This window comes from Phaenicophaeus curvirostris, chromosome 3 (genome assembly GCF_032191515.1).
Source record: "Phaenicophaeus curvirostris isolate KB17595 chromosome 3, BPBGC_Pcur_1.0, whole genome shotgun sequence".
NCBI classification, from domain to species: domain Eukaryota; kingdom Metazoa; phylum Chordata; class Aves; order Cuculiformes; family Cuculidae; genus Phaenicophaeus; species Phaenicophaeus curvirostris.
In genome coordinates this window covers 82,233,025-82,258,302 of record NC_091394.1, presented here as the reverse complement: position 1 = coordinate 82,258,302, position 25,278 = coordinate 82,233,025, and the positions used below count along the sequence as shown (strand labels likewise).

The 25,278-nt window shown below is 36.3% G+C and overlaps 1 protein-coding gene across 1 annotated transcript in view; it reads left to right on the top strand.

Moving 5' to 3' along the window:
• Nucleotides 1-25,278, top strand: part of CSMD3 (CUB and Sushi multiple domains 3) — a 608,404-nt gene that overhangs the window by 265,163 nt on the left and 317,963 nt on the right. Inside the window, exons 10-11 of the mRNA XM_069854554.1 lie at nt 285-409; nt 13,314-13,435. Coding sequence (XP_069710655.1) covers nt 285-409; nt 13,314-13,435 — 247 coding nt within the window. The remainder of the gene's footprint in view (nt 1-284; nt 410-13,313; nt 13,436-25,278) is intronic.

Sequence of the window (25,278 nt, the reverse complement as noted above, 5' to 3'; positions counted from 1 at the left end):
TTATTGTTTTCTAGCTTCAATTAACAAAAGTATCTACTATTTTTTGTATAGTGCTCAGGTCAGTTAAACCAACTCTGGCCCAAGCCTGTGGACGGCTGAATGCTGTACACAGTCAGACCAACACATAGCCTGCAGCCTTTTACTACTAAGAGCAAAAAATGATATTTACTGGATTACATGTTTGTATTGTTTTCAAGACCATCATACCTAAAAGAATGGAAAAATTGACTGGTATCTGTTTGTAAAACAATGCTTCTAATTTTTATGTTATTGTTTGATTTTAGCTTGGGAGCAACGGTACAGTTCTCCTGCGATGAAGATTATGTGCTACAAGGTTCAAAAAGTATTACCTGTCAGAGGATAGCTGAAGTTTTTGCTGCATGGAGTGATCATAGACCTGTGTGTAAAGGTAAAGAGGAATTCTTACCCTTATAGGGATTCATTCATTTCATATTTATCTGCTGTTTGATAGCCAATCCTGTTAAATTAATATTTTGTAAGTACTTGAAGTTTTAATCCTAATGTTCCAATTTTCTTGGGAAAAAAGATCCTATGTATGCTGTTTATTTAATATGATCTTTGTCTGTATTTCAGTATGCTTTAGCTTACTTTGGAACTTCCATGGGAGTTCACTTCATAATAAGTTGATGAAAATGTATCACGCTCTAAATAGTAAGACTCACCAAGATGGATTTCAAAATTACAGTGATTCAATATACAGTTGGGAGTTCATGAAGCATCTTCATTACTTATTTGCTAAGTAGATGAGAGACTTGAATTTAGAATTGGTAAGGACTGGAAAAGGAAGTATATACGTGGTTTATACCCTGACCAAATGGACAAGGGGCAAAAAAAATCAAGAAAAAATTTGAAGAAGAAAAGCACAGAGTCATTCTGCTGAATACATCTGATGTCCAAATACTATGGAAAGAGGTATGATAAATACCTGAATGAAGGAATTTAAGTATTAGTGCAGGCACATATGATATAGATATTAGTATCCATAATAAAAATATTAGTAGATACTTATACATGTATTAATAAGTTGACATAACAGTGAAGTGTGATATCGAAAAGTGTAGTTTGTTTACAAAGAATGAAAGTGTATGGGAAAGAGAAGGGAGATACATCCTGTAATTCAGAGCCATGGGTAATTATTCTAGTGTCCAGAGAGAAAATTGAGATATTTCTGAACAGTCGAGGAGGGCAAAATAAATCTGAGGGTGGTATCTGGAAAGTATACTGTAGAAATCCACAAAAGCTGGAAAATTCTAGGAGTGATTTTCATTTTTGCTAATAACTTACAAGGACATTTCATTTTACATCCTACTACTGTGTACTATATATATGTATAATTACTAAAATTGCTAAAGAAACACACACACATACATAGCATAATTAATCATGTAAATGAAACTGTCATTTGTAGTAAAACTATTTTCAGCATATTCACATATCCTGAATTAGATACCTCTATTAGGATGGTAGTCTCCTGTCTTCTGATGTAATGAGCTAGGTATTGTATAATATGTAAGGGTGTTCACATGCACTGTTAAACAGTGTAACAGCATCTATTAGTCTTGTCTGTGGATCATTTACTGGAGGAACTTGTAAGACACAGCTGATTAAATACGTGTAATGTCATCTTGAACTGGGTAGTGGGCTAAATAACTTTTCAAAGTTCTTCTAGTCTCTATTTTCTGTGTTTTCTAACTTTTCTGACAGCCAGATTTCAAGACTGATGCATGAAAAAAAAAACCAAACCAACAAAAACCCCCACATTAGCACTTGTAAGTGTGTCTGTGTGGCTGGATTATATATTTCCTGTGTGATAATCATAACAAAATGACATTATAAAGATTCTTGGTTTTCATATCCCACATAAGTGGTAACATAAATGGTAACTATATTGCAAATTTTTCTGTCCTCGTGTATCAAGTGTTTGATAATACAATTCAGTAATCAGTCGCTGAAACATCTCTTTAGAAGGAACATATACTGCAAATAGCATTTCATTTACCAATACCAAAATGCAGTTGCACATTGCTTTTTATTAAAAAAGGTATTTTTCTTAACATACAATAAAATGTTATCAATCAGCAGTACTGTGATAAGACTAAGATGTATGCGTAGCTATTTGTGAGTTTAGAAGGGCAGCTTGGTAGCTTTTGAGGACCAAGGCCTTTAAGCATAAATATTTGTTAAATATATTGCTTTTCATGTTTGTATAAATTTTGAATTCTTAATAGCAGGAGGCATCAAAATATTTAGGTATAAAGAGGTAACCACATTCTTCAGTCCATCTAAATGTGAAACTGCAGAATGTGTATTAACTAAATATCCAAATCCACCATTATTCTGTGGTAGAACAAGTAATTCACAACCAAAAGGACAGTGTTTCACTTCTTTATATTCAACTATTTCATAGAACTAGCTAATTCCGCTTTCAAAAGCAGAGAACAAATAGTAAGACAATTAATAGGAATTGATACATTTCCATATGGTTAAAACCTGAACAGGTGTTATAGATTTTGTAGTTTTGTAGATATGAAATGCTTTGGAGTGCATTAAAATTACTGATTCAAGTACCCTTGTTGTGCTATAATTTTGGTTCTTTTGATTAACAAGTTAGACTCTTGGGTATACTAAAGCTGGAATAGAAACACTTCTTCTAGACTAATAATTATGTCTTCTCTAAATTTCATGTCCAGAACATACACCAGAAATTTTGAAAGAATTTTGCATAAGTAATATATGTGTCATGTAGTAATACGAAGAAAGTATCTACTAAAATATGTGTGCATCTGCTCGTTGAACTTGTGTATTTTGTGTACAAACAATTTGGGCAAACAAATTAGGCTACCATGCCTAAATGTTATTTTTTGCAAGAAATTAATATTTTCTAGTGAACTGATGTAACTTTGCAGATAATGAAGGCACAGGTGCTATATCAGGTATTTCACTTGTTATTCTTTAAAATGTCACTTAAAATGCTCCTTTTTATTATGTATTGTTTGCTATTTGAAAAGTATGGCTTGCAATTGTTTTCATTCACTTCTATAAATTGTATTGCATATGCACCAAAAATCCCACAGTAGTGACAAATTTTTCAAAAATGGCATGTGAATATCAACAATTAGTCACTTCAGTATACTGCAGTTGTGCAGAGTTATAAACAGAAGTTTCCAAATTTGTTAGCTGTAGTATTGCCCTGCAGGGCAATTCCATTATTACAAAGCCAACTTGCTTAAACAGAGACAATTATCTACTTTCTGAAACTATTTGACAGTTGATAAATCTCTTCCTGTCATTCCTGTTTCAGGAAACAAACAGATTTGTCTATTCACAGTTGGTCAATTAGTCTTTTTATTTTCATGCTGACCACTCCTGCTTTCTGCTTGCTTGTTTCTCAGACTGTGAAGCATTTATGTATACTGTCTTTTATAAGTCTGCTGACAATTCAGCAACAACTTCTGCAAGATGATATTTTCAAAAAATTCATCTAATCTGTAGAAAGAAAAAGTAGGTTTGAAGCAATTCTTTGTATCTGTGAAAAATGAAGAATAGGTGGGATTAATGGTTTAAATCATGATCATCCAATTAATAGGCAGGCCAAAAAGTAACTTGAATTATTAGGAAAAAAAGAAACAAAGGTAGTATGTATTTGAATTGTGTTCTGACAAATATAGAACACAATTTTTTTTTTTATTTGTCTTACTATTCTGGTCGATTCATTTCACTGACTTAAGCAATTTTTAAAACAACCATGAATTCATGGACTCCATAACTTGCACAGATAGACTGTAAACATCAGTTTGATTAACATGAATATGCAAGCAGAATGTACATTATGAGTTTTATGTCTTGCCTTTATAAATATCTTTACTTACCCATACAACATTTTTGAAAAATCTACCTTTGTGCCACTTCACTCTGAAATGCGGACATGTATCTGGACCTCTTAATAATAGTTCCTATGAGGGAGATTTTTATTTTCTTATATTCAGATAGAATTTCTGCTGAAGAAACTTGTACCTGTCACCTTTTATTCTGTTTCCATGCATCTCTGTGAAGAGTATCTCTATGTTTTCTATAACTACCTTTTTTGATAACAAAAGACTGGGGTTAATTTCCACTTTGACAGTTCTGATCTCTGGGTTGAACAAACCCATTTCCTTCAATCATTCTTCACCTGTAAAGTTCTCCAATCTTCTTTATGGTCTTCCACTGGACCGTTTCCAATTTTCCAATGTGTCTATCAACCTGGAGGAACCACGAATGGACATTATTCTATATGCGGTCTAACAGATAACTAGTAGGGCTGAATAGTCCCATCCTTCCATCTACTGTCTCTGTTCTTACTTTTACAGCCTAGGACATTTTGTCTGCTTTTCTACCAAGGCACATTGCTGGGTTTTGTTCAGCTTGCCATCCACCAAGGCCCCAAGGGGCCTTTCAGCAGAGCTGCTTCCCAGTCAACCCTCATATGCACTGCCTATGGGGCTTATTTTATCTCATATACAGGACCTTATATTTATCCTTGCTAAAACTCAGGTAGTTCTTGTTGACCCAGTCTTACAGCTCACTGAGGTCTGTCTCTATAGTGGCTCTTTCTCTCAATGCAACTACATCTCCTCTCTCTGTAAACCTGGTGAGTATGCCTTCAATTCCATCCTTCAAATCACTTTTAAAGATATGGAATAACATTAGACCCATTACTCAACCATGAGGAACTCTACTCATAACTGTCTGCCACTTCAACTTCGGGTCTTTAACCACCATCCTTTGATAACTGCAGTATAGCTGCTTTTCAAAAAATCTTGTGGTCTACCTATCGCAAACATGCTTTATCAGTTTGTGAAGAAGATGCTGAAGGACACTGTCAGACATCTTCTTAAATTCAAGGTAAATTGTACCTATAGCTTATTATACCTGTAGATTATTGGCCATGACAATTTATTTGGATAATTTTGGCCTCTTCACATGTAAAATATTGTCCTCCTTTAAGCACTTTTTCTTTTTCTTTTTTTACTTTTTTTTTCTTTATTATTTCTTCTGGTTGTACATTGAAGTCATAGGTATAGATCAAATGAAATAAACTTTAATACATGCATTCTTATATTATCTCTGAGAAACAAAACCAAAATTAAATTAGCTGTACTGCAGTACAGAAGTCTAGAAGGCTTGCACTTTTCCTAAACAAAGAGTGAAGAGTAAAGTGTATGCTTAAATTTTAAATTATAAAAACCTGTACTTCCTAATTATTTATGATGTTTGTTTAGTCACGTCGATAATTGAAACTGCAGTGTATACTAAGCTTTGAAAGTGTTATTAGTGGATGAGGTGCTGAGGATTGGTGGATGAGGTGCTGAGGGGCATGGTTTAGTGATTGGTAGGAATGGTTGGACTTGATGATCCAATGGGTCTTTTCTAACCTAGTGGTTCTGTGATTCTGTGATTCTGTGTTATGAATGCAAAACTAACATAACTGAAACACTGTTAGCAAGCTAAATATACTATTGCTTATACTTGCAGAGAAACTGAACTCTTCAAACATAAGAAGATACTTTTAAATAAAAGTAACTCACTAAAAATTGTTATTTTCAAGATTTTAAACATGGACATGTCTGTTGTCCTCGTATATTCCTGTTATGCATTGCAGATTTCTGAAGTTAAAGAAATCCACTACATTATACTGCGAAAGAACTTTGAAGAAAGGCTTACATTCAAGTAAACTAAATATCATTTGGTATCTTAACTAATAGGGTGCAACATGAAAAATAATCCCTTCTTCATTTGGAGTGAGTAAGTAATTGTGCATAGATGCAATAGCTGCTTACAGGGAAATTTTGAGAAGACTACCCAAACCTCCATATTTTGAATTTACTTTAAAGCAATAGTCACTAAAACCACATTATTGTTATAGTTTTTATATTGTGAGAGACTAACTTAAAAAAGACAGGAAAAATCTGTTTGTAAAAATTTCTATTTGCTGCTTCCTGCATATTGACTTAAATGTCATATCTCAGTCTAAAATTAAGTAATAGATATAAGTAATAACTCAGGTAGGTGAAACATAAAAATGATGTCCTGAATTCAACTGCTGAATCATTCTGGTATTGTACCAACACTTAAGGAACATATTCTAAATGGGAATGTATAAAACCTAGCTTAAAGAGTTTTGTCTGTAAGATACAGGTGTCAATGTAAAAACCCCATGAGTCAATGAGGAGGAATCTTCTATACGTATGTGGTTGTAAAACTTTAAAAACATGTCAATCAAGTTTAATGACTTCTGCAGGCAGACTGGAACAAGGGTTTTACTAAGGACTGTTCCAGTACTTTTTGTCTAGGAGGCCTGATTTATTTGCCCAACTCACCTTTGCATAGCTGGGCAATGAGGGGAATGGGAACTGAGTTGTTATTATTTTTTACAAAAACTGAAAAGATCTGAAAAAAGCCATGCAAGAACTAGATATTAACACAGAGCTAGATAGTTAATGTTATCACATTATAGGAAATCTCAAAATATCATTATGAATCATAGGCTCCGGCTGTACTTTTTATTATTACATGATGCCCACATTTATCTTTTGCTATTCAATAGTCACTACTGAGTGGAATAAATAGCCAAATATAGTCTATTATTTAAAGTGCCCTTTTTTTGGTTTTGTTTTGGAAAGGAGATGTTGGTGCACCTTGAGACTCAAACATGGCTAATAAAGTCAGTAGAATTTTATACTGTTATCAAGAAAGAAGAAATTAGTACCATCACCATTTAAGGTACGAGTAACTGTGGCAGAGAAAAACACACTTGAATAGTGTTGAATAAATTCTACCAGTTGAATGCCATTTAATCTGTTCTGGCTTACATCTCAAGATTTTATTTCGGGTAACTCTTCACAAATTGTAGGTTTTTCTTAAGAAAAGTAACAGTACATTGTGCTTAAGTAGCTAATCATGCCTCTTCAGACTGGTAGAGCTTTGCCTGTTGTACAGGGGGCACACTGCAGGAAGATTTACAATTTGGAGGAACTAAATGAACAAATTTTGCTGTAGTGTTTCAAGGGAAGTATGCTTCTAAAAGAAGCTACTCTAGAAAAATAATATTCTAACAAAAAAAATCTTCCTTTCCTATTACATTATACTAATTAAAACTTAACATGTTTCAGCATTATTGTTCTAGTAAGCACTACCTAGCAGCAGACTTTTAGGGGTAAAATCCTTGTAATTTTGTTCTTGCATGATAATCTTTTGACATAAGTCTAGCAAAATCAGCTCTTTCTTTTCCTACCCTATAAACAAAACTGCTTTTAGTGTGTTAATTGTGCTCTGAACCCAACTAAAGAACCTAAAATAACTTGACTGCAAAAAGAAAGTTATCTTTCATGTTTTCCCTCTGTTAACTTTTATATATGATCATAGTTAATTGTTTTTACTAAATTTTGTTCTCTGTTAGAGGTTATATGACATATTTCCATATTCATAATTGTCATTCATAATTTCTCAATGTAGGCTTGCATTAAATTTGTGATTTTTACATTTTCTCTGGCAGTTAGAAAGCACCTGTATGCATTGTTTCTATCTTTCATAAAGTCTTTTATATTTACAAGGGAAATAGTCACCTCAGGAATTTAGACATTTTAAGAGTGTGAGGCTGGGATACATATTTTACAAAGGAAAAATCTTTACTGATGTCAGAGACTTTTTAATTTTAATATTGATACTTGTTTTTAAACTTATACATCAGATTTTCATCTCCTATGGATGTGTAAATCTCCATTAGCTACCATGGTTTTCTCTTTATTTAAATACATATAGGTTAAGTGTTAACCATTCAAAATATATTATACAGATCAGAAAAGAAATCATGATCCATAATGAATATTTCTACCTTCTCACCTCTGATTATTAGCTTTCCAATACCAGTTATGACTATAGAGTTGCTATCCTGTCCTTTGTACAAGCTTCATAATTGCATCTCTGTATGTATCATCTTTGCTTAACTAACTTACTTGCCATAGTCATCAAGACTTTTTCTTTCTTCATATCATTCCCAAATATAAAATTCATGTGAATCTCTGGAGTTAGTAGGAAAACTTGTAATAATTTCTGAAGAGCAGAATGGAGTATTAGAATGGTAAAAACTTCCCACAAATTTACTGATTTCTGCCTCCCATCAAAGCTCCGATCCTGTGCTTAGAGGACAGTGAAGTTTTAGAAGCTTTTTCTGTCTTTTACATTTAAAATGAATTAATGGTCTTTTTTCCTTGTTTATAATATGTCTGAAATCATACCTGGTACTGTAAGAAAATTTAAATTTTTCTCTTCAAATTAACAAAATAGCTTAGAAATATAAAAACCCTGTTAACACTAAATGGTAGATCATACATATTGGTATGTTGTAGTTTGCTTCTAAAGAGGTGTAGTAAAATCTCTATTTTATAAAAAATATGAAGAGTCAAATTTTGTTGGTCCCATGTTTGTATTTTACTGAACAGTTACTATTGTCATTGAGTAAGTCAGGTAATTAAGTGGGTTCAATATGTGTCTGTGACCATAAGTTGCAAGTATAAATTTAACATTTGTTTTTGTAGATATTAAACATCTGAATTTCTATGTTTATGCATTGCCGAATACTGTATAAAATATTCAGAAGCACAATCAGAACTTATCTTCAAGCACATGAATTATCTTCATAGGAATAGCAATCTAACTCATGCCTTTAGAACAGTTCCAAAAAAGAAAGCAAATTCCTTCTGAATAATAATGAATCAAAGCCAGAACAGAAACCTCCAAAGACACAAGGGTAAGCTGGAAAGGAACTGATCTGTTTCTTAATGATAATAATGATTCATTTCCTAATATTCACAGCTTTAATATTTCAATTTCTTCAAAATATAGCAGCTCAGATTTCAACTAAAGATTTGAAGCTACCTTGTGTTTCAATAATCTTGACTTGAAATATTAAACAATGAATTTTGACACATTAAGGCATAAGTTATGTCTGTATTCAAAGAGGCTTCTTATATCAGAAGAATCTGTTCATGGTGAATGAATCTGAATGATATGAATGCCTGTGGAACCTCTGTTCTTCATTGTGTTCTGTAATCATGTAACCAATCACCAGTGCAGATGGCAATGAACCACTACCAAGACTGTATGACAGGGTTCTCACATCCTTACAATAAAATTCAAGAAGTCCTGGAAAAGGTGTTATGTGATGTTAATGTATGGTTATTTATATTTTTTTTTTACAATTTTGCAACTTTCAGCTTATCTGTAAGATCTTCCCACATCAAGTAAACTGACCCATGGGAAGAGCTGTGTAAATCAGTTCTCTGAGGCAGTACCACTAAAATCCCGTGGAAAGTTGGTTTTTTTTCATATATTTTACTTACATTTGAGTGTTATAAGAATCAGCACAGAGCCGTGAGAAGCAGCGTACACTTAGATTAATTGTCTTGTGAGCAACTACTTGAATTAAAAAAAAAGTCTTAACACAAAAGATATGGAAATTATTTATAATTTTCATTAAGTAAAGCAAAAAAATATCACTTGTTATATCTCTGAGAGATTTTTCTAATAATCAATAGAAACTAAAAAAGATTCATCTTAGTTTTACAACTGTACACTATATTATATCTACTCTGTAGCACTTTAAAGGTTGCAGCCATTGAGAACAAATCTTCATGTGATTCACAAAAATCAGAGAGACACAAGAAACTTGTGATACTTATTGATATAAGACCATAGGTAATGGGATAAAAGCAAAAATGAAAGTATCAAGGAGATAATACGGGATTGAGGTTCAGAGGCAAATATAAATTATAAAGAAATCATATATGAACTACTTTTGATTATGCTCTATTGGTAAATTGCGAATTATGGACTTGAACATAAAATATTAGAATGTTAAAATATTATATTGTTATATTATAATAGAACACTGCTTTCCTACAGTTATTGCTGAAAGGAAGTACTCTGATTTTCAACAACAACAGTGTTTTGTTCATCAGTCATTTGACAAATGCAGTAAAATCAATCATATATAACCTTTAAAATTCTAAAGGCATATAATTTACTCTCTTTAACAGCATAGAAATTCAATATTAACCCATAATATTTCACTAGTTTTTGTTAATGTATTAGACTTCCTAAAATGTAAATAAGTATAGCTAGTAGCTTCATCTTTGCAGCTTCTTATGTATGTATTTTCAAAAGAATGAAGATTCATACTTTAATGACTCTTTGTTTCCTCCTTAATCAGACTTTACAAAACCGAGTGATTAGTTTAATTTGTGGTTTTTTTCTTCTGTATTTCAGACTACGGTACTGAAAGCAGAAGTCTGTTATGTTTATTTCAAATAAGTATGAATAATAGAAATTAGGAGTCAAAGACTTAGCTTTCATCAGGACCATTCCATGACAGAATGGTATGGGTTTTACTTTTAGACTTGCTCTATGTGAGTAGCCTGAGAAAAGGCAGCAAACACAACTCATAACTCTACTGTGGCATACATGCAGAGAGGATTTGCTTTATGTTCCAGCTCTGCCCCAGAATTCCCCCTATTTGTCTAGAACACTCACTGGTTTACCCCTCTTGACTTTCTTGCCGTACACAGACATGAGCTGCAGGAGTTTCTTATTAGAAAATAAGTTTCTTATTAAAAACTTAGATGAAATGCTGTGCTCAGCATTACTCACTCATGACCTCAGTGGCTTCAGCTACTGATCATAAATGAGGCACCACTTTCAAATCTCACTCCTCTCTCCTTTATTTCAGTCTTCTGGTGTGGCTTTGAACAGACACTTCACTGGAGTATGTTTCTCTGAGGGGTAAAAGTGGTGCAGATTGGGTGGGAATAGTGACATTCTTACCTAGAGGCTAGTGGGAGGGAAGTTGCTGCTTCATCCAGCAGCAACTGAACGTTCCTGTCTTCATTTTCAATCAAATAAAAACACTTTATTAAAGTGCAGTGTAATTGTATGATAATTTCACCTATCCTAGTGTGAATGTATTTATTTAATTAAGCAAGATGATCTGTCAAAATACAGAGCTTATGCAGTTTATTTGTGGTGTCATAATAATCAGTGGAGAAGTAGGATAAGCTCAGATTTAGCTGAAGTTGCTTGTCAGTTCTACTGCTTCATAAAGCAAAAGTTAAACAATGATACGTTCAGCAAAGATCGGAATATCAAGGAACTAAAAATAAAACATTTATTAACTTCAGCAGACTGTGAATTAGTGGTCATTCATGAGCAGAAAGGACACAGTTTATGGCCTTTGTGTTATTTGTGATGTGAGATGCAACCTACAGTAAATAAAAATATCAGGGTTTTTTTATTTAAGATATGCTACTGTAAATAACCATACAGACCTTGATTTGTATGCCAGTGGCCTTTGTAATCCTTAAAACCAGATAATACTATTTTGTGTTAGTCTAACTTTTACAAGTTTCCTTTAAAGTTTTCAGTGCTTCAGTCTTTGGTACAATGGGCTGGACAGTGGTTACAGGGGAAAAAATGCTGACAAGTCATATGTCACTATATACTTGTATGTATGTAGTGACATATGACTTGTCAGCATTTTTTCTCCTGTAACCACTGTCCATACATATGTCCATACATACAAGTATGTATGTACAAGTACATACATACAAGTACATACTACATACATACATACAAGTCATATGTCACTACTGGACTTCAGTAAAGTCCTGGACTTCAGTAAAGCCTTTGACACTGGACTTCAGTAAATCCTTTGACACTGGACTTCAGTAAATCCTTTGACACAGTTTCTGACAGCATTCTGCTTCGGAAACTGTCACCTCTGGCCTGGACAGGTGCACACTCTCCTGGGTGGAAAACTGGTTGGATGGCCGGGCCCAGAGAGTGGTGGGAAATGGTGTGAAATCCAGCTGGAGGCCTGTGACAAGTGGGGTTCCCCAGGGCTCAGTGCTGGGTCCAGCCCTCTTCAATGTCTTTATCAATTACCTGGACGAAGGCATTGCGTGCACCCTTAGCAAGTTTGCAGACGACACTAAGCTGGGTGGAAGTGTGGATCTGCTGGAGGGTAGGGAGGCTCTGCAAAGGCATCTGAACAGGCTGGACCGCTGGGCAGAGTCCAATGGGATGAGGTTTAACAAGGCCAAATGCCGGGTCCTGCACTTGGGGCACAACAACCCTGTGCAGTGCTACAGACTAGGAGAAGTCTGTCTAGAAAGCTGCCTGGAGGAGAGGGACCTGGGGGTGTTGGTTGACAGTGACTGAACATGAGCCAGTAGTGTGTCCAGGTGGCCAAGAAGGCCAATGGCATCTTGGCTTGTATGAGAAACAGCGTGACCAGCAGGTCCAGGGAGGTTTTTCTCCCTCTGGACTTGGCATTGGTGAGACCGCTCCTTAAATCCTGTGTTCAGTTCTGGGCCCTTCATCACAAGAAGGATGTTGAGGCTCTGGAGAGAGTCCAGAGAAGAGCAACAAAGCTGGTGAGGTGGCTGGAGAACAGGTCTTATGAGGAGCGTCTGAGAGAGCTGGGGTTGTTTAGCCTGGAGAAGAGGAGGCTGAGGGGAGACCTCATTGCTCTCTATAACTACCTGAAAGGAGGTCGTAGAGAGGAGGGTGCTGGCCTCTTCTCCCAAGTGCCAGGGGACAGGACAAGAGGGAATGGCCTCAAGCTCCGCCAGGGGAGGTTTAGTCTGGACATTAGGAAAAAATTCTTCACAGAAAGGGTCATTTGGCACTGGAACAGGCTGCCCAGGGAGGTGGTTGAGTCACCTTCCCTGGAGGTGTTTAAGGCATGGGTGGACGAGGTGCTAAGGGTCATGGTTTAGTGTTTGATAGGAATGGTTGGACTCGATGATCCGGTGGGTCTCTTCCAACCTGGTTATTCTGTGATTCTGTGATTCTGTGATTCTGTGATACATATATACAAAAAATGCACAGTGATAAAAGTGATCTTTGTGTTCTACTATATAAAGTCTGTCTTTCAAGACATTAGTGAAGGTAATATCATAAGTTACTTTTTGAAGTGTTCTTTTAAAAGTACATAAGGCATTTTCTCTTACTGTAGTTACTCTTTTTACTCCTAATGCATTTTTCTAAAGATTATATGCTTGAACAAAAAAAATCTTTTTTGCATTTTCTGAATAACTAAACATGAATATTCTATTATCAAGTACAAAGTGTTTCTAGTTTTGTTCAATGGTATTTTAATCCTTCACATTTTGATTAATAGAAGTTAGAACTTGGTTTATGAATCTGCTACATGTATTTTTTTATGTGAATTAACAGATGAACTTTCTTTTTTTCAGTTAAGACTTGCGGATCCAATCTTCAAGGACCTGGAGGCACTTTCACATCACCCAATTTTCCCTTCCAGTATGACAGCAATGCTCAATGTGTATGGGTCATCACAGCTATCAATACAAATAAGGTAAGTTTAAGATTCTGGCTTTAATTTAAAAAAAAAAAAATTAAAAAAGCACATGTAGACCATGACATTTTTCACTAATAGGATCCATTACAGTCCAGCTGGAGTACTCTGTGTGTTGCCGATGTTTCTAAGAAGTAGCTGATGTTAGATGAGTATGGACAGACATTAAAAAATGTTTTTTCCCCAGAGAATGTTTTGATTTTTTTATGTCAGGTAGATGCTATCATGGTTATATGTGATTCTTTAAATGAATTCCCAGATACAGCTACCTAACAGTATGAAGCAATGTCATGGGGCCAATAATATCATTCTATATTCAGTAGAGCTGTTTTGTGCATAAGGCTGTTTGTATCATGTTTGGCCTTAGACCATGTGAAAAAATCACTGTAGTTCATTAATTCGCTTTCACTTCATGAAGGACTCTTCTAAAGCTGTGTGATTTATTTCATGTTTTGAACAACTGTATTAAAATCTCATATACTTTATACCTACACTTTGAACCAAAAGTACTAGGAGTTCTGATAATTCCAGATAAGTCAAAATAGAGCAATAAAGCTGAGTTATGACACCAGTTGTCTTTAAATTAAAGAGCTAGGCACCTGGCAGCAATGTCTATAATCTAACAAAAATAGGCTCTACCACTCAGGAATGTTTTATAAAGGACCACCAACATCTGAGTTTGCTGGTACAAAGGTATATTCTGCCTCTAATTTCTGTCTTACATTGACACCTACCACCCACTCCATTAAATGATCAGAGTGGCTTAGAGGATCTATTCCTTTACATCCAAGTTTACTAATCAGGAAGACAGAGGACTCAGTGCAAATTCTTTAGGATATTTAACCAAGTGATCAGAATATTCATAATCAAGATGGTAGATGTGTTGTGGGGACAGAGGGGATATTTGTTTGTTTTATCCTTGTTCCAAGGACTGCTAGTCCATTTTATAGATCATAAAAAATATGTCAATAGTACTTGAAAGATGATGCAGTCTCTGTTCCACAGATGGGCAAGAAGTTTAAAACTAAACATAATTAAGACCCATTTCTCTGGCCCAAAGAAGCTTAATATTCTTATTTCTGTTAACTAAAAACTTTAATGAGCAAACTGAAATCTGTGCACCTATAACATTTCCGAGTGAATATTCTGTCAAATATGGCAGGAAGTAGAATTTAATATTGTATTGTTTGAGGAAATTAAACTCAGCTCTTATACTTTGAAAAAGTGCTCTAAATGGTTTGAAAACCACCATTAGGCTGTTATACAGTGTCAAAGACCTTTTTTTTTTGTATTTTGCATAAAATCATTTCCTTCAACATTCTACCAATGATATAAGCAAAACTTTAAGCTCCCAAAATGATATGCATCTATTTGCAAATAAGAGGTGATTGCAAGTTTAGGATGTTAATGACTTGAAGAGGGCTAAGGATTACAGTCCTGTGAAGGTACTACTGTTTTAATGCTGCCTTCCTCTTCCCTCCCTGCCAATTCAACACAGTGATGCAGTATTCCCTGGAGTATTAAAAAAATTATTCCTCAGTACTATCTTCCTTGGAAATGTCCAGTTTCTGCTTCTGGAACTTTGAATTTGCAACTGAGTGCAAAAGATTAAGAAGTGAACAACTGCTTTGTCTCTGTCAATGTGGTTCACAGAATTACAGAACAATTGAGGAATGGACCTCTGGAAAGCACCTAGTTGAAGAAAGGCCACTTAGAGGCAGTTGCTTAGATGGTCTCTGAATATCTCCAAAGATGCTTGTGGACTTACAAATTTATCTGTCACCTCACATATTAGGGATGTGGTTTAGTGGTGAACATGACATTGTTAGGTTTAGGGTTGGAATGATGGTCTTAAAGGTGTTAAAAGATTCTGTGATTATTTGAGTCTGTATTTAAATAACATAATGGTGTTGAGGAGTTTTAAAAGAGTGAAAATAATAGTTAAGAAAAGATTATTTAAAATTAAATGTGACTTTTAAATAAGGCCATTATCAAGAAAACCTCTTAGTGGATGGTACATCAGAGCATTATCTCAGTAATAAGAATGCAATTGAGTAATGTTGGATTAAGCAAGATATTTTATTTCAAAGCATGTATGCTGGAGACTGTTCCTGCACTCCTGTAATATACTGCTGAAATTACTAGACTCTGAGAAATCTTAGATTCACCATGGATAGTTTGAAGTGCAAGGAGTTACCCTTTCTGTTATAGCTATGTTTATAATAGCTTCAGCATTACCCAGAAAATATTGTTCTTTGCATATTATTGCTTGGACATAATTTTAGCTCTTTGATTTTGTAATGAAATGCAGAGTCCCAGATAATTACAATGTATCTAAAATAGTGGGTAGATAAAAGGTTTACAATGTGATTTGAAACAATATTCAGATATTGTTTCACTATAAATACAAAATATGTTTAGAAAAACTTAATTTTTTTGTAGTTAAAATAAAATGAGATGGTTTTACAGGTTAGATCAACTTCTTTCTAGCATATATTGAGGAATCTACATGTAGAAATTTTTTTGCTTACATAATCAGTGTTTTAATATGTTCAGTTTTGATTCACGCTAACATTGCCTAACATGTTCTGAACACAGTAGTGCTTGCTTTGTATGCCTTTTGTTGTTTGCCTTGAAGTAAAAAACATCAGTGATGGATGATGATATTTAGCCATTAAGAATTGTTTATAATGATGACAACAAATAATATCATGGTGTTCATTATAGCATGGTAATATTTACACTATTTTATACCACAGCCATGAGAATCATGCAGACTTACTTACTGATCTGGTATTTCAGAGCTTCTTCTGTTGTATTATTTGCAATGAAACAGCTCAGTATTTGAGAATCTTCTAAGGGAGCAAGGAATAGATGAAAGACCATGACATGAACTTTTAATTCTGATGTAAATCAATATTCCCACCATGTCTATATGCCTTAATTGGTTTCAGAAATGTTTGACATCAGTACAGTATCAAGGAAAGATATACTGACCCAGACAATCATCTGCCTCCTTTGCTTCTTGTTCCGCTCATGTCCCTTGCCTGACTTAACCCCAGATAGGCTTTGGAATTCCTAGAAATATCTCTCTATGCTCAGAGGAGTGTCTTGATACTACTGGATCTCCTGACCTTGATTCCATCTCTCTTACACATCCATTTTACATATGAGTTTAGTCAGGAGCTCCTGACTGGTATGAACCATTATTGAGCTTGGAGGTAGCAGCCTTTGAAAATCAACCAGGTCTGTGGACTGTTCTCTCCAGAACCATCTGTGTAAGATGCTTCAGAACAGAATGATGACCAAAGTCTGTACCCACATCAGGGTTGTGTTCCTGCCTTTTGCCTTGCCTCTCTCCTTTCAGGATCCTGATCTCCAGTAACCCACGGTCACTGCAGCCCAGGCTGTTTCAGTCTTTACAATCCCAACTAACTTGTTCTTGTTTGTAGGCATGAGATTCAGCAGAACATGTCCCTTTGTCTGCTTTCGATCACCTGTGTTAGAAAGTTGTCATCAATACACTCCCTAAACCTTCTCTGTGGCTTGTGCTCTGCTTTGTTACCTTCTAGGAGATAGTAAGGTGGCTGAAACTCACTGTGACCATTGATATCTGCATGCATGAGGCTTCTCGAACACTGTATGATGAAGGAAATTCGTGGATGGTTTTCCTACTTCTAGATTGTCTTAACATGGTTTCCACAGATTTTATATATATATCAAGCATGTAATTTTTGCCACACTTTTATCTATAGCTACTCTGGAATCAACTAAATCATTATTGATCAAGAATTGCAAAGCTATAGGTCCAGGGATCTGCCTGAAAGAACATTAAAAAATATTGTGCTTCTCTGTGGTACTTTAAAGGTGCAACGGAATTTGAAGTTCTTTGCTTTGGCCTGAACTGTGTTTCCCACTAATAACTCCTCAGGTCCACAGGAAATATTATTGTGAATAACTGCATAGAAATGACTATAAGAATTTCTTAGTTTGAATTCCACTTCATTACATCTCTCACATCTAGTAAGGGAAATATTTGAATATCTTGTGAGATATAGTACAAACTCATCAGTTAGTTTTTGAACAGTGTTATGAATTGCTGCTAGTTTAGTCTGACATTAAGTAATATGATCTTGTACTTTTATGTTTACAGTTTGAATATACTAAAACATCTTTGTATTTTCATGGCTTAATTCCATTCCACTCCCCAGAAACAGTGCAATTTTCTACTGCTTTTCTCCTAAACATTTACAGCTTGTTTTCCTTTTACTGTTTCTATATCATATAAGATGTTTGAGAAGTATTTCTTACCAATAAACAGGTGGAAATATTGTTTATAAATGTTTGTGGCATTACTTTTAGCTTATTCAGTCTCAGATATGAACTGTATGCACAGAAGGCAGGTTGCAGGCTGAATTTTAGTTACTTGCGTCCTTCTCCAGACGAGTCTTTTTCTCAGGTCTTATTATTATCTTTTCTTCATGGAACTAGTAACAGAGAGTTGATTTATCCATAGACTAATAGCTTTTCTTAAAGGGAGATAACAGTTTGCAACATCCGAGGTAGAAAAAAAAAGCCAAGAGCAGACTTATTTTACTTAGAGATTTGTAGGAAAACCGCATGTAAAGGCAGCTAATGATTTCTGATGGATGTAACCAAAACAGAGATTCTTATGTGTGTGTCTGTATACATACATGTTTAAGGAACAGATTTTTCCTTTTATTTTTTATTCGCACTGGGAGACTGATTCAGTTAATACCAACATGAGAGAAAATGGAGAAGAGTGTTTTCTGTGAAAGCTGCTTCAATACAAACCACAATAACTTTATCTACTTGGTTTTTAAAAGAAAATCTGTTGTATTTAAATTTCCCTGCAGTAAATACCTATGATATCTCATCTTACCAGAGTAAACACTGGGTGGATTGATTTAAATTTTTTTGCTAAGCTGATAACCATCACAATTTGATGTTCTAAAACATTAAATGTAATTTCTTGAGCTTATATCATCATGAAAGCATTTTCCTGTTGTTATAAACATTGCAAGACTTTCTGTATTGTTCTGTCTGAATGACACAACCTCATTTTGTTTGTTTTATTGCTTCCATAGCTTAAAAATCTTCTGTTGCAGCTGCTCCTTAGCCATTTTCTGATTTATTTTTTTTTGTTAATTTTAAAACAGAGAATTTATGTTTCACATGAAAAAATTCTGGACAGCAAAGGAAAGCTATCTGTTATTATGCCTATCATAGAAAAAATCAATCAATAAAAGGAAAAACATATGTAGATTAGTAAACTATGAATTTGCAAATTACTTTTTTGACAAGTGAAGTGAAATCATATGGCAATTCTTCGTTATAATTGTTCTTATATTATGGTGCTTCAAATGCTCTAGATATTTAGTTAATAATAGAATGCTGAACTGAAGCATTTCATTCTTAGCTAGCACCTAAATAAATTGACATTTTCTGTATTGTGTAGAGCATGTTATTTTGCTGTATTCCTCTGCTTTAGCTTAACAAAATAATTTGGCTGTATTGCCAATGAAGTAAGAAGACTTTTTCCAGCACTGTACCAACAAACATTTTTTGGTTGTGGGGGTGTGTGTGTTTGTCTTCACTTGCTTCCTTTACATTTGTTAAAAGGTAAAGTTTGAATAGCTCATCTTCACTTAAGATGATTGGTTGTTGCTTGTGAGACAGCGAATGCCCAGGTTTGTTAGGGTTTTTTCAACATATCTAACATTCACAGAGGTGAATGAGACCTGTAAGGCAGTAATTGCTAGATAATTGTCATAGTAAACATTTTAAAAACTAGTTTAGGTCAAGAGAAAGCTAAGTAATGCTGAGTTGCTAATCGTTGGGTAGGTATAAATCCTGTGATTCATTGACTATTAATATTAAAAAATGCTGTTTGATGCGTTCATTATTCTTTTTGCTCAAAGAATATGCAGGTTAAGAAAATTGCAACTGTGACTCTTGATTTTGCCCTTCAAAAGTATGCACTGCGAAACGATCAGCTTAAATTTAACAACAGGCTAAAATATCAGTGAAATCTAAATTAGGGATAAAGTTAACCAGAGTTCAAGTCTTATGAATTATACTTGCTGATTTTTTTTTCCAATACACAGTGAGAGAAACCCTGTGGAGAACATCAGTGCTAGAATGACAACTTTTCTGACAGCTCTGAGCCATATTCACACCACGTATCATTCACCATCATGCACCAAGAAGGAGAAAAATAAGCAAAAGTGTTGATTTTTTCAAAAAAATAAAGCTTTTTTCCACAATTTTAAGAAGAAATTAAGTATTTAAGCTCATTGTTAAATTTAGATGGATCAGAAAACTAGATCTTGCTCCTGTTAATATATGGCAGAAATTTTATTAAAAAATTAGTTAATTACATGGGTTTTTTGTTTGCCTCTATCATATTCTAAAATTTACCTTCAGTGTATATCAAACATAAAAGTATTCCTATTACCTACATAGATGTATTCTTCAGAATATACGTCTACATAGATGTATTCTTCACAATATAAGTTTCAAAAATTTGCCAGCATTCACATTCTTACATTTTTATCTATTGCATTTTGAAATAATTTTGAAATAAATATTGATTTATGTCTGAGATTTGGGAGATACTTTGATTTTGGTTTTAGGTTTATTTAAAAGAATTACTACTTTTGCGAGGGCTTTTGTGGGTGTCAGATATCTGTTAGGAAATCTACAATCTGAATTTCATCATCATGGTAAAGCCTACTGAAAATTTATGAAATCTTTTTCCAACTGCTGTCATACTTTACTTTCTGAGAAAATATTGAAAAAATTCAAAATATATGGGAAAGTCCTCAGTTGATATTTTGTGTGAGTCTGCAGAAGTTCACTTATAGAAGAAGTTGCGACTGTTACTGAGTTCAAATTAAATATCATTCACATTTAATTTCCCTATATTGATATATTCTTTTCTTTTTCTTAAATTCTCAAATTCCATTCTTCACTTCCTCCTTCTATATCATAGAATCATAGAATAACCAGGTTGGAATAGACCCACCGGATCATCGAGTCCAACCATTCCTATCAAACACTAAACCATGACCCTTAGCACCTCGTCCACCCGTGCCTTAAACACCTCCAGGGAAGGTGACTCAACCACCTCCCTGGGCAGCCTGTTCCAATGCCCAATGACCCTTTCTGTGAAGAAGTTTTTCCTAATGTCCAGACTAAACCTCCCCTGGCGGAGCTTGAGGCCATTCCCTCTTGTCCTGTCCCCTGTCACTTGGGAGAAGAGGCCAGCTTCCTCCTCTCTACAACGTCCTTTCAGGTAGTTGTAGAGAGCAATGAGGTCACCCCTCAGCCTCCTCTTCTCCAGGCTAAACAACCCCAGCTCTCTCAACCGCTCCTCGTAAGACTTGTTCTCCAGCCCCCTCATCCAGCTTTGTTGCTCTTCTCTGGACTCGCTCCAGAGCCTCAACATCCTTCTTGTGGTGAGGGGCCCAGAACTGAACACAGTATTCGAGGAGCGGTCTCACCAATGCCAAGTACAGAGGGAGAATAACCTCCCTGGACCTGCTGGTCACGCCATTTCTCATACAAGCCAAGATGCCCTTGGCCTTCTTGGCCACCTGGGCACACTGCTGGCTCATATTCAGTCGGCTGTCAACCAACACCCCCAGGTCCCTCTCCTCCAGGCAGCTTTCTAGACAGACTTCTCCCAGTCTGTAGCACTGCATAGGGTTGTTGTGCCCCAAGTGCGGGACCCGGCAATTGGCCTTGTTAAACTTCATGCCATTGGACTCTGCCCAGTGGTCCAGACTGTTCAGATCCCTTTGCAGAGCCTCCCTGCCCTCCAGCAGATCGACACTTCCACCCAGCTTAGTGTCGTCTGCAAACTTGCTAAGGGTGCACTCAATGCCTTCATCCAGGTCATTGATAGAGACATTGAAGAGGGCTGGACCCAGCAGTGAGCCCTGGGGAACCCCACTTGTCACAGGCCTCCTGCTGGATTTCACACCATTTCCCACCACTCTCTGGGCCCGGCCATCCAACCAGTTTTCCACCCAGGAGAGTGTGCGCCTGTCCAGGCCAGAGGCTGACAGTTTCTCAAGCAGAATGCTGTAAGAAACTATGTCAAAGGCTTTACTGAAGGCCAGGAAGACCACATCCACAGCCTTTCTCTCATCCAGCAGCCGAGTCACTTTGTCATAGAAGGAGATCAGGTTAGTCTGGCAAGACCTGCCTTTTGTGAACCCGTGTTGACTGGGCCTGATCACCCGGTTCTCTTGCATGTGCTTCATGATAGCACTCAGGATCACCTGTTCCATGACTTTCCCTGGCACTGAGTTCAGACTGACAGGCCTGTAGTTCCCTGGGTCCTCCCTGCGACCCTTCTTGTAGATGGGCACAACATCAGCCAGCCTCCAGTCCAGTGGGACTTCCCCAGTCGTCCAGGACTGTTGGAAGATGATGGAAAGGGGTTTGGCCAGCACATCTGCCAGCTCCTTCAATACCCTTGGATGAATCCCATCTGGCCCCATAGACTTGTGCGTGTCTAGTCGGGCTAGCAAGGCTCTGACCACCTCCTCTTGGATCATGGGAGCCTCATTTTGCTCCTCTGGCTCCTGGGTTTGTACACAGACGGAACAACTTTCTTTACAATTAAGGACTAACGCAAAGAAGGCATTAAGTACCTCAGCCTTTTCCTCATCACCTGTCATTGTTCCTTCTGCGTCCAATAGGGACTGTATGGTCTCCCTAGTCCTCCTTTTATTATTTATATATTTATAGAAGGATTTTTTGTTGTCCCTCACAGACTTTGCCAATCTGATTTCTAGTTGAGCCTTAGCCCTTCTGATTTTTTCTCTACACAATCTCACTTCCCTCCTGTAGTCCACCCAAGAGGCCTGTCCCCTCTTCCAGAGCCCATAAACATTTCTCTTCTTCTTGATATCACTCAAGATCTCTCTGCTCAACCAAGCTGGTTTTCTCCTCTGTCGCCTTTTTTTTCCGGAACATGGGGATGGCTTTCTCCTGAGCTGCTAGGACCACCCTTTTGAAGAGCTCCCAGCCCTCATGGGCTCCCTTGCCCTTAAGTACTGTCTCCCATGAGACTTTGCCAACCAGCCTCCTGAAGAGTTCAAAGTCTGCCCTCTGGAAATTTAATGCTACTGTCATAATGTTGTTGTTTTCCTCCTGCAAAAATGTCACCTTTTCATTTCCTAGTTTTTAGGCATTTAAGGCAAAATATATGCAAAACAAATTTAGCAAAAAGCTGAGTGTTTACATTTAATTTACCACAGCTTTGTTATTTTGTTAACCATGTCAAAACTGCCAGTGGAACATTTCCTAAGCTTCCTGTGAGGCCTAAACCCAGTTGCCATCCATATTTATTCATGTTAGCAGCATAAATCTAAAACAGGCTGGGTACTTTAGCATGTATTCAAGCACTCGTTTAATGAAGTCTGTTTTTGTCAGGCCTGTTGGCCAAACTACACTGCAGCTCTTTTTATAAGCAAATGTCTCAAATCTGGATTTTCTTAAGCCTAGTGTGGATATGTATTGCAGGTATTACAGTCAATTAAATCATTAGAAGATGTCAGCATAACTAAGCTCACTCTTAACTTTATATTTCAACCATATTCTTGTTTTTCATCCATACAGATTAAAAAAAAAAAAAGCCTTTGTTGCATTTATCAATAGGAGATAATGTACTTTTAATCTGCATGAAACCAGAAATTGTCAAGGTACTTCAGCTCTGTCCTGAACACATCCAATTTCTTTGTAGTATTAGCTACAAATATTCTTCCAAGAACATTTTGATCCTGTTAAAAAAAAGTGAGTGACATATATACCGCAGTTTAACAAAAAGCTTAGAAATAGTTGTAAAGAAAGGGGCGATTGTCTCAGCAAAGTAAGAGCATAGAAGGGCATCCAGCTGTTTCTGAGACAGGAAGTTTGCAGGTTTGGCTTTCAGGGAATAGAATCAGTTCTTGAATGAGAGAATGTGAAGTCAGGAGGTACGTGCATGTGCTTTGTGTTAAGTGTTGGAGAAAAATAGTATAATAAGAGATGTGGAGAGAAAGAAAGTAATGCAATTGCACAGAGGTAAATCACTTATTCTCCCATCTTACAACTTTATTATACAACTTTTACAACTTGTACAACTTCTTTGATTCTGAAAGGAGGACAGGTCCATTTTCTCAATTATTGTAGATTTTATCTCACAAAATATTTCACTTCCATTACTATGATTACAGGTGAGATATTTTACACTCTGAAAATATGATCTACCTATAAGGAAAGGCTTGGAGATTGTGCCTATTGCAATAACTGCAACAAAAGTTATTACTTCTATTTCAGCCATCAGTAATTTTAGATTCTAGTAGTATCTTGAATTTCAGGTATTAACTCTACCTCTGATTAAATCTTTACCTAGAATTAGAGGCCAAATCTGAGTTTTAGTTCTCTTTGGCTTTCTGTAAGTTCATAAAATTGGTGTAAGTTACATTTCCTAAGCACTATATATGCACACCTAAACTGGAACTTTTAAAATTACATGCATATGACCCAGAGACTTTGATAGGAATTTTCCAGTGCTTGCACTGGAAGCAATTGATACAGCATAGAGACTTGTTGCTATCACAGCTGAGTTCATGTCATTGCTCTTGTGAGTGATCTTTAATTGTTCTCCTCAATATATACCTTTTTCTGATATGTGACTGGTAAATAGGGCTGCTGGTTGTTTGTTTGTTTTCTATAAAGTGAAAACTCCTTTAAAGGTTCATGGTACCATTATGTGTTGGGTTAACCCTGGCTGGCTGCCACATGCCAGAAAGTTGCTCTCACTCCTCCTTTTCAACAGGACAGGAGGAGAAAATAGGATGAAAAATCTCATGGGTTGAGGTAAGGATAGGGAGGTTTTCAATAGTGACCGTCATATATGAAACAGACTCAACTTGGGAAACTTGATTTAATTTTTAATCAAATAAGAGTATTATAAAGTTTAATAAGAAAAAAATCTAAAACACCCCCGACCCCAAGCACTCCTTTCTTCCTTCTACCCCTACGCAGCGCAGGAAGGACAGGGAGTGGGAGCTGCAGTCAGTCCATGATGCTTTGTCTCTGCTACTTGTTCCTTTTCACACATTTTGCTTGCTTCAGTGTTGGGTCCTTCCTACAGGACACAACCCTCCATGAATGTCTCCAATGTAGTTCCTACTCACAGGCTACAGTTATACAAGGATTGCTCTGGCATGAGAACTTCCCATGGGATGCAGACCCACAAGGTCACAGGTCCTGCCAGAATCTTGCTCCAGTGTGGGCTCTTCATGGGGTCACATTTTCCTTCAGGACTTGTCCAGCTGCTCTGGTATGGGGTTTTCCACGGGCTGCAGGGTAGATGCTTACTCTACTGTGGACTTCCGTGGATTACAGGGAGACAACCTGCAACACCACGGTCTTCTCTGCAGGCTGCAGGGGAATATCTGCTTCAGATCTGGAGCACCTCCTCTCACTTCTTCACTGACCTTTGTGTCTGCAGAGTTGTTTCTCTCACATTTTCTTACTCCTCTCCCTCAGCTGCTGCACAGCCTTTTTATTCTTTCTTAATATGTTATCACACAGGTGTCACCAAGCATTGCCAATTTAGTCATCTGTGTCCTGTAGCAATTCTGTCATGGAGCCAGCTAAAACTGGCTCTGTCTGACATGGGAGTAGTGGCTGATCTCTTCTGACAGAAGCCAACCTTGCCGTTCCCCCCCACTGACAAAAAAACTTGCTATGTAAACCCAATACACATTCAAAAAGTGAAATGAAGTTGATGCTTGCAGGAACAAGCTGAGATTTAAATC